This window comes from Poecilia mexicana, unplaced genomic scaffold (genome assembly GCF_051168715.1).
Source record: "Poecilia mexicana isolate PSO_F unplaced genomic scaffold, ASM5116871v1 scaffold_11, whole genome shotgun sequence".
Classification (NCBI taxonomy): domain Eukaryota; kingdom Metazoa; phylum Chordata; class Actinopteri; order Cyprinodontiformes; family Poeciliidae; genus Poecilia; species Poecilia mexicana.
In genome coordinates, this window is record NW_028263380.1 from 5,565,240 (window position 1) to 5,575,912 (window position 10,673).

The 10,673-nt window shown below is 38.5% G+C and overlaps 1 protein-coding gene across 1 annotated transcript; it reads right to left on the reverse strand.

Moving 5' to 3' along the window:
* Positions 1-3,942: 3,942 nt before the first annotated feature.
* marcksl1b (MARCKS-like 1b) lies at positions 3,943-6,778 on the reverse strand. The gene is made up of 2 exons (XM_015005326.2): positions 6,450-6,778; positions 3,943-5,444 (listed from the first exon to the last, which is right to left on the reverse strand). Exons 1-2 carry the CDS (start codon positions 6,525-6,527, stop codon positions 4,872-4,874), a joined length of 651 nt encoding a protein of 216 aa, XP_014860812.1. The 5' UTR covers positions 6,528-6,778; the 3' UTR covers positions 3,943-4,871.
* Positions 6,779-10,673: the final 3,895 nt, after the last annotated feature.

A 10,673-nucleotide genomic window follows, 5' to 3' on the forward strand; every position in this document is an offset into this window, starting at 1 on the left:
AGGTGGCAGTATAGGCCCATGCATGTACGACCCAACTTCCAAACGTGTGCAGACACCGTCCCTGCTGTCTGAGAAATAAAAGCATGGACAAAGTGACGGCCTCACACAGATCACGCTCTGCAAATCAAACAGTTATGCGTAGAAGAGACAAAGCACAGTAAACGGGCTCAGATTGGAGCAGTTATGAATTATTTACAGCACACTGCCTCCCAGAGAGAGACAGAGAGAGAGAGAGAGAGAGAGAGAGAGAGAGAGAGAGAGATGGATGGTTAAGTCAGCCGGTGATTTGTCTGAAGATTTTACTAAAAAATAAAAAAAGACTTCCTTTTATCTGAGTGTGAGAAACAGAGAAGTCAAGAGGGAGCTCCAGCTTCCAAAATTCCTCCTTTCATTCATTATGGAGGCTGAATTTGAATGCAGCTGCGATCTCAGCACATCATATCACATGAAATAGGTCAGTTGAGCCGGAGTCGGAGCGCCGCGCTCAGCTATCCGTTTTCAGGAGGCTGCTGGCCGAAATCCATCGATGTAAAGAGGGGGAGGGGGGGATGAGAGGAGGCGACGCTGAACGCAGAGCACGGGGGACAAACACAAGGGGGTCAAGAGGTCAGTGGAGCTACAGCATCAGTGGTGAAGCCTTCACTGTTCACTGCAAGCAAATAAATGCAATTTGAACAAAGATAAATGCAAGTTAAATGGAACCAAATACGCTAAAGTAAGCATCAGTATACATATTGGAAGACCAAGACATTGTCTGAGTTGTCAAATTCATAATTTATATAATAATAATACTGTATTTAGACATGAACAAGAACGCATTTATCTCGAAAAGGAGTGGGAAGAAGACAAGCTTATATTGTCCCACATTAAATAACATAGAACCAAACCATGAACATAGAACAGAACAGAACATATACAGTGATGTGCATGTGTGTATCTGGAATTGTCAAGACTACAGTAATAAAAAAGATTTAAATGAATTGCACTAACGGACACGTTTTCAAAAATAAATTCAGGCAGAAAAAACACTTTCCAAATCAAACGTTTTCAACATGAAATATATGAAATCAACACTTGCAGTAGGCAGAGTAAATATAAATAGAATAGTGACGCTAGTGTCTATAAATGGTGTATGTCATGCTAATGGCACAGAAGGTTCAGCAGACTAACAAACTAACATTAGAACTATGAAGGTTGTGCATCAACAGGAAGTTTCACTTCAACATCAGCTGCATATGAAACTTATGCATTTCTGGGTAAAACATGTTTGTTCTTCATTCAGGGAAATTACTCACAGTTTGTAGAGCCTTTAGAAATTTTACTGGAAACTCTGGCAATATGTTATGATAATGTTACTCAAGTAAAGCCAAAAAGTATGATATGATATGATATGATATATGATATGATATGATATGATATGATATGATATGATATGATATGATATGAGAAAACGACTCCTAAAAGTCTTTTGTGTTTCAAAATGTTTTTCAGGTAAAGGTTACTACCGGTTTTTTTTTTGTTTTTTTTTTTGTAACTTTAGGTTAACTTGAAATAATAACCAATATGTAAATATCTAAAATGTAAACCCATCAACTGGCTTCAGTGGCAGATAGTTTTACCTAAATGGTTGGTTACTTTCCATTCTTCCTTTTTTTTCAGTTTAGGTGTGTAACATGGCATAGCCGCACATTTAGAAAATTCAATTTCTGATTGGCTGATTAGCCTTGGTGATGTCTCCTCTCCCTGAATCCTTGTGTTCTTCAAACACAAGAAGAAGCAGAACCACAAGAAGTCTCATCCAGGTGCACCTGCATGGAACCAGGAGGGACCACCTTGTCAAGATTTGGTTGTAAATATATTTTAAGCTACATTGTGCTACGTTCGTCTAACTTTGTGTAAATTTTTGTGTGACTGTTTGTTATCCCCTGATTTAAATTCTCAAAGAAGCTTCTGGCTCAACCGGTTTTCTTTTTAAGAAATTCTCTTCTGAATCCAAAGTGAAAAAAATCATCAAGGCATCCAAAAGGCAGGAGCTGCACTTACACTGCAAATGTGAGCAAAACTTTGTTGATATTCTGCTAATGTTGGAAAAACGTAATTTTTGCAATTGCTGTGTTTCCATTAAATAAGAAACGCAACTAAGATCACACAGTCATGATCCTCCGGCTACTTCCTGTCATCATCTTCTTCGTGGTTTGTGCCAGTGGCAACATTTAGTGGTTGATCATGTGATTCGTGTGATGGGGAAAAAAGTGTTTCCATTGCAGTTTTGCGGAATATACTAGTTATGCTACAGCCAAGAAATCAACCTCATCTTAGCACCCAAACTTATTGAAAGATGAGTTTGTTTGAAATTGACATGTTTCCATTAAGTGAATTTATTTTGAAAATGTCAAATTGCGCAATTACACAGTCAGGGTAGCCAAACAATTATCCATCCAGCCAAGAGAGAGGAGGAATGAAAATACAGAGCTTCCTCTGACCCAAAGTAAGGCATCCCCTAACCCATTTCTACATTCTCCGTCAAACATTTTTCACACCATAGAAATCACACAGACGTAAACCAGTCTGTGCTTCAGATGTGGGACAGAGGACGATTCATCCCTACCTCGGATTTGGTAGGGACGAACCAAATCCGACGAAAAACACATTCTGGAATAATTTACCCAACATTATGTTAAGAATTATTTGTTTTTGTTAAAATCACTGGTGACCAATCTGTTGGCAGCCCTCTTTAGAGAATGGCATGTTGGGGTATTACAAAATAAAATATTCAGGTTCTTGGCAACAAACACAAAAGATCAGTTCAGTATAAAACAAAGGATAAATGTGTGTAACAGAAACCCTTCCACAGTGGAGGATGTGTGGTGATGTGGGCTTGTTTCTCTTCTGAATATTTGTTGAAATTTCAAAACATTTTAAATGAAAATCTGGTCCGCTGAGCCAGAAAACTCAAATATATGTTATTTGATCTTTAATAAAGAAAAAAATATGGCAACAAAAAGTTCAGCCAACAGAAGATAAACCGTTTTTTTGTGTGAAAAACAATTATTTCTAAAAGTGAGATCTTTCTTCCTTTAAGTGAGTGAGTAAATGTCACCAAAACGAACAGTTTTTTTTTTAGATGTCAGTGTGAGATTATGCTCAAGATATATTTATTTTAAGATTTTTCTTTACACATCTTTTCCAGTGGTTCTGATAAATGTAGCCTGTATATTAAATGTTAAACTTTAGTCAAAGCATGCAACCGAGGTCAAATTTAGCCAAGTTGTGGTCACGTTTTTAGATAGGAGCTTCTAGACAATTAGGGCTGCAATTAACAATTATTTTAGTAATTGATTAGTCTATCGATTTTTTTTTTTTTTACAATTAATCAGATAAATTTCCAATTCTTCAGGCTTTAATAATGCCAATTTATCCAATTAACAGTAGGATTGATTAATAGGAGAGTTTTTTGACAGAACTTGAATCAGGTGAAGCTAAAACAATGCCACTTGAGGAGTTCTGTTTAGAATGTATTTACATACATATTTACATACAAAGAAGGGTATTTGTTTGGTCTTAAATTCAAAGTTTTTGTGTTTTTGGACAGTTTTGGCTCAATTACTGCGGTGAGGATGTTGTTCGGTCAGCAATTGGCATTGTTTTGAGTCTGTTTACTCTAGTTAATGATCGATTGATTACTAAAGTAGTTGGCAATTATTTTGATAATCGATTCATCTGATTAATCATACTTAATCAGATTCATCGTTTCAGTCCAAAAGATGATTATATACTACTTCTTCCAAGCAAATTGGTCTCAACTTCATGGTAGAAAAGGATCTTGGTAAAGACTAGATGGGAAATTAGAACATTATACATCGACAGAAACCGAATCCTGTTTGATTGTGGGGACTATATGAACCGTAGTGCATGGTGAAAATAACCATACAGACACGTGAACAGGCAGGTACCCAACATTTATTTACCATTATCAACTTTACAATAAAACCAGTAACATCTGTCAACATTAGCAAAATAAAGAACAGAAATCAATCCAACGTATTTACAGAGACAAAGCAGATTCAGGCTCACACACGACAGATAAACAACTCTGCATCATATCAAACCGCAACAGTGAACATAGCAAGCTTAAGTGTTCCTTTTTTTTTTCTTCTTCTTCTTCTTCTTCTTTCATAGTACGGTAAAAATCAAAACTGTCTATTTTCTTTTCTTTTTAACAAACGAGACATAGCTTCTCTGAATCTTTAAGATGGTTCTCTATAATACACCACAAAATACTTCAAATTTGGGTTAAAATATAGTAATGTAAAAAGTTGACGAGTCTCTTTAATTTTCTGATTTCACTTTTTTTTTCCTTTTTTTTTTTTCTTCTATTTAACAGTCATTTCAAGTGGTGGTGGTGTCCTAGTATCGTATTTAGCTTCATTCCTTCAGCTTGGGAGGCATCTTCAGCTGTGGTTGTTTTGAGGAAAAGATGCCTCGGCTCCATCTTTCTCCGTCCGTCCATCTTTCATTCACTCAATCGTGGCTCCACTTCGCGTTCCGGCCCGTTTAAATCCAGTTCTCCGCATGGCGACCGACCCGCTGCCTAAAAAAACAGAAACAACCCAGTCCAACGTCCAGATGTCGAGCTGTAACCAGGGAGGTGATCTAGTGAATCTAGTCTGTCATCTTGTTATCATGACGAAAAGTGGCACGTCGAAGGAGTCTTTCACATACATGTGTATATATTTACATATACATATATCCATATACATATGTGTACATATACACATATATATAAATATATATATATATATACTCTTAAATTTTTCTTTCTCTCTCTTGGAAAAACAGTTCACCCAGTTCATTGTGAGCTCAACGTACAATCACTCTTTCTTTTCAGAGGGGGCGGGGGTCGAGTTGCTCTCCTCTGTGGGTTTGGCGGCCTCGGGGGCCGGAGCGGCTGCCTCCTTGGCCTCCTCCTTGGGTGCCTCCTCCTTGGCCGCCCCCTCCTCCGCCTTCGGAGCCTCGGCCGCGGCGGGAGCCTCCTCCTTCGCTTCCTCCTTCTTCTCCTCTGTGGGAGTAGCGGCGGTGGCGGCAGCGGCTCCGTTTTCAGCCGGCTTCTCCTCAGAGGCAGAGGCCGGAGCAGCGGCGGTGGCATCAGTGGCGGCGGCCTCCTCCTTCACAGCCTCACTCTTCTTGCTCTTCTTCAGGTTCAGCTTGATGTTGAAGGACTTCTTCAGGGAGAACTTCTTCTTCTTCTTCTTGGGGGTCTCCTTGGCGGCGGCCTCGCCTTGAGGCTTGGCGGCCTCCCCGTCTGCGGCGGGCGCCGGTTCGATGGCGTCGCCTCCTGCCCCAGCTTCGGGCTCCTTGGCCGCCTCGGCCGAACCGTTGGTGGCGGCGGCGTCCCCGTCAGGCTTAGTGGAGACATCACCGTTGGTTTTCACGTGTCCGTTCTCCTAACAATGACAAGATGATAAAAGGGGAATCAGAATTTTTTTTTTCCCCAAGTGATATCTCTTCAATTTGAAAGAAAACAAATAATAAAAAACAGCTCTTTGTCATATTTTTTGCTCTCATTAATAAACCACCATGCCTGGCTGCGAGGCGACGCCTTGCAGTACTCTAATCTGACGATAGGCGGCGGCAGCGCATCACAAACCAGACCGTCGACTGTACCAGACAGACAGACAGTGGCTCAACAAAGACAAGGCTGCGTCTCCTCAGAGAAAATATGAAAACACATGTACTGCTTTTATGCTCATTTTTATCCAGAAAAAAATGACCTCATTATATATAAAAGAAAATGAATAATTAAAAAAAAAATACAAGAACCAACCAAACGTCGGCAGAACCGTTGGTGGCGTCAATTTTTTTTTTCTTAATTTATTTAAGCAGGTGAACCTGTCTAATTAACATTCATAATAAAGTCATAACTATAGTACAGCGTTAAAGGGTACACCGAATGTGACTCATAGGTTGAATATATCAAGGAAAGTCCCATTCAAATAAATAGTCGGCTCGGTTTTACCAGGGAGGAGTAGTAGACTGTCTACGTGCATCCAGGCTCCCCCACCCCCTCCCCTTTAAGCCTGACTGACTGTATCCAACACGTTAATGGAGATAGGGGGTCGCATTTGTCTTCATTTACAAATAAACACAGACTAACCTCAAAACCCGAACAGACATCTCTACGCTATTGCTAGCATAAAAGCAAACATTTTACGATAATTTGGTAGTTTTTGGGGTGAAGGTGCCAGACAGTAAAAAGCTCCCCGCCCCCAACCTGTCCTACCCAAAACGACAGAACTTCGACCAAAAAAAAAAAAAAAAAAAGAAAAAAGAAAAAAGAACAAACAGGTGATTTTATGAGAGAAATTCAACTTCTATCCACGCGCACAGATGTTTCCCGGTGCGGAAAAAAGGCAAAAAAAAGTGAATAGTAGTAAGCTGTGAGTGGATACCTGTCCGTTGGTTTTGACAGCTGCAGCATCAGCGGCAGCAGCGTTCGCCTCCGCGGCTGTGGATGTCTGGGATCCCATTGTCTTCGATGAGTTCGGGTGTCTTCTAAAGCAAATTAAAAAGAAAAACTAAAAAAGTCGACTTAATATTAATCCAGTTCCAGGGCGAGTTATGTATCCAGCGGTTAGTTGATGAAAAGTGTTGTTTTGTTTGGTTTTTTTTTCTCCTAATATCAGCGACGTCCCCTCCGTCGTTGAAGTGTGCTATTTTATCACCCCGGTGGAGAGAGACCCTCTAAATTCACAGCTCGCCGAACGCGTCGGTTCAACATACAACAGGCACCAGGCCCCGCCCATGGCGAGGCTTAACGCCAATCGAGCCAATCACTGTTCTAGTAAGGAGGGACGTCAAGAAAGCCTGACCAATCAGTTAAGACTACTTTAATTTTCCCCACCCCGCTACAGGACCCCCAGCAATGAAATCAATTAGTGTTTTTTGATTATTACTATTATTCAAATAAATAAATAAATAAATAAATAATAATAATAATAATAATAATAATAATAATAATAATAATAATAATAATAATAATAAAAATAACATGCTGAAAAATGTATGACTGTCATAATTTTAGTTTCCTTACATTTTAGATAGCAGCTGTTTGATTTTCTTACAGGAATCAGACTTGCTCCTGTATTTTAAATGATTAGTTGTTTGTTATGTAATTTTCTTCACCTTCCTTCAGTTATTGTTCTGTAAAACACTGAATAACCCTTTATGTGATTGGTGGTACACAAATAAGCTACCCTTGCTTTCTTTGGCTTTCATGATTCACTTTCCTTTTCCTTGATCATCATTGTCGTTTATAATATGTTAATACATATATCAAAGCTTTCCACTTCAGCAGTATAATAAACACTGCATACATAAAAAGAACTGAACTCTAAAAATAAGCAATTTACTGTCAGCGGAGGCAAACTCAACATTTTTCATAAGGGAGTAGTCTAAACTAAAATTTTTGGTTGAGGTTGTATTGCTGGTTAACTGAGGGAGCTTCTGCTCAAAAGTCATAAGAGGCTATAAGCTTATGCGCAATAAATAACTTTTTTCTGTCTTGATTTATATCCACTTCAGTTGGTCACGTAGGCTAAGGCTAACAGTTATTTCAAGAGGGACTAGCACTTCTTTAATTGTTGGGTTCTCCTCTCTTAAAAGTGCCTTACTACTGTAAAATCATTTACAGTAGAAAGAGGTTGGAGGTGTTGCGGCACCAATGACTGTCCTGTGTGAAACATATACTTAAAAATGTAAATGTTAAGTTTTTTTCAATCAAAATAATTGCCTAATTTTAAAGAAAGGAAAACAGTAAGTTTTAAAGGTAGCTTAGATCAACACTATCTCTCTGTTTTTCACACCATCTTACGTAGTTATTCTGACTGGAATCGTTTGACATATTCAGCGTTCCACACAGGAATATAATTAGTGGTGCACCACCTTCAAAACCTCCATTTCTCCTATAAACAATCTTCAGTGTCTGTGTAATTAACTGCCCAATGCTAATTTGAAAATGACTTAAAGGCTCATAAAGTCACTTTGTAATGGAGTACTATAACATTTTAGAACATGGAGATATTTGAGAAGGAAACTGTAAACTTAGCAGCCATTAGCTTCAGCCTCCAGGACCAACACATCAAGCTTAGAAAATCTAGAGCTATTCCTTTAAAGACACATTTTCTCTTTCCTTGCACTGTGATAAGTTTATTTCTGTCTTTCTTTCACTTTTCATTAACCCATAAGCAAGAAAATGTCTTTGTCTCTTTTGGTTTTGGTATCACTGAACGTGCTCGCATCTTTAGTTTCAGTTTGACTCAGCAGATCGTGAGGATGTCAGTAAATTCTCTTATGACACGCTTCCAGAAACATCCCCAGCCTGAAACGCTTACAGTCAGAGTCAACGATGGCTCACAACGTGTCCGACATCGAGTCAGACTGATCATGAGCAAAGAGCGAGATCGCATGGCATGGAAATCATCGACTATAAGTGAACAAAATCCACCATGAGACCAGCGAACAAAAACATCTGACATGGATTGTAATTGTGTGTTCAGATGAAAAGTTCAACTGGAAGAGAAGGATTTTCCCTCCAAACACAAGATGAAGGCCACCAGAAGGACGAGATGAACCGCAAGACTGACCTCCGTTTGTCTAGCAGTACAGTGGATAGATTGTCCACTGTTGCTAAATGCTACGTTCAGAACATGCTACATGCTACAAGTCAATGAGTCAACGCAATCTGCTGGGTTGCCTTAGGCCAGCGGTGTCCAAACCTTTTGCCATGAGGCCCAAAATTGTTAAGCTGGAAGCACATGGAGCCATAACAAAATTAGTTTTACAACATTTATAAAATAAACTTTTTGTACCCTTTTAAATTGTGTGTGTTTAATAATAAACTAAAATATATATATAAAAAAAATTAAATCAACAAAATAGGAATATTTTTATATATATAAAAAAGTTCAGTAAATTAATATTAGAGCTACGCTAAAAATAGTAAAAACATGAGAATAAAATCATAATATTACAAGAATAAAGTAGAAATAATACACAAAGGAAAGTCATAATAATATAAGTATTTTTGTAATATTATGAATTTATTCTCATTATTAGGACTTTTTATATTATTATTTTGACTTTATTGTTGTAAGACTTTATTCTTTGAATTTTATGACCTTATTCTCATTATTACAGCTTTATTCTTGTAACATTATGATTTAATTCTCATTACAATTTTTTATTGTTATTACAACTAATTCTCATATTATTTGGACTTTATTCTCTTAGTATTATGACTTTATTCTTGTAATTTTATTCTGGCCTCAATACTCCATTGGGCCACAGTTTCTAATTTTTTTGCAATTAACTATTTCCTTATTCAGATATCCTTATAAACAGAAATATTTTTGTTATCTAAGATATTTATCTGTTAAAAAAACAGAAAATTTGCCCTAATAGATGGAAAAAGTGAACATCTCTGTCAACAAAGTATGCTAGAAGAAGAAATGAGGTTGAGGAGCCGCCCAAAATCCTGCAGAGGGCCCCAAAAGGCCCCCATGCCGCACTTTGGACACCCCTGTCTTAGACAGAAAACTTTTTAACCTAATTTGAAAACTGAACTTAATGCACTGTTCAAACAAATTTGAATGTATGTATGATTGGATTTAAATTACTTTTCTTTCTTCTTTAGATTTCCTGTTGTGAACTGAAATCTAAATAAATTGACCTGTACAGAGTCTAACCTATTGTCCGGTGTCGTGTCCAGACTCTGGGTATGGGAACACGTCCGACGGAGGCTCAGGCTGTGCGTTGGGGCCGAGAGCGTGTCACGCTGTCTCCCCGTGTCTCCATGACTGGACGTGTTGTTTGTCTCCCGCTTGTCAACAACATACCAGCAGCAAAATATGTCAATGTGATGATCATGCACATTCCATCTGATCACTTCCATCCAAACATGTCGTTCGACGCGACCCGCCGAGGCTCCAAAACCCCCTCAGTTGACTGCAGGAGAAGACCTTAGTGTTTCAGAGCCACAAATTGATCTTCACTGCAACCAATCAGCCTAATTGATTTTGCGAGACCGTGGAGGAGCAATGTGCCGTTTCAGCAGCCGGTCCCAACGCTCGGCTTCCAGGTGGCGACCTACGCTTGATGCGACGCAGATTACAGACAAAGGTGCCGTTCTTTGGCGCAATTATGAAAAAAAAATTTGTGAGAAAAAAAAAAACTGGGTTACAGTGTGGTTAGGTCAAAAATGCAAGGCAGGGCAAGTAACACTTTTAGCACTGCTGTACGTACAAAATTATTGCAAAAGTCCATGTGACCATAGCTGACTTCTGCAATAAGAAAACTCTTTTCTGTGTAAGTTTTTATTTTTCTGGTACTTTTGTTAATGTGCACAGACCAGTGTGGACATGCATATCCAAGACATTACAAAGTAAAAAAAGAAAAAGAAGTTATTCTGAAGCTGATTTGTTGTAGAACTGTTAGATTTTCCAAATCTGCTCTATGATGGCATACACAGACACACACAGTCACAAACCAAAATGTAGATTCTGTAGGTAGTTTGGAATTCGAGCACACCATGCTACCCCGTCATGCATATCTCTGTTTGAAAAATAGAAAAAGGATTACAGGTCTTATTGCAACACTGGTTAATTTGGTCATACCTG

Coding starts and splice junctions, on each gene's coding strand:
- marcksl1b (XM_015005326.2), bottom strand. CDS start 6,527: ATGGGATCCCAGACATCCACAGCCGCGGAGGCGAACGCTGCTGCCGCT. Junction 5,445..6,449: donor CTGTCAAAACCAACGGACAG/GTATCCACTCAC, acceptor TGTCATTGTTAG/GAGAACGGACACGTGAAAAC.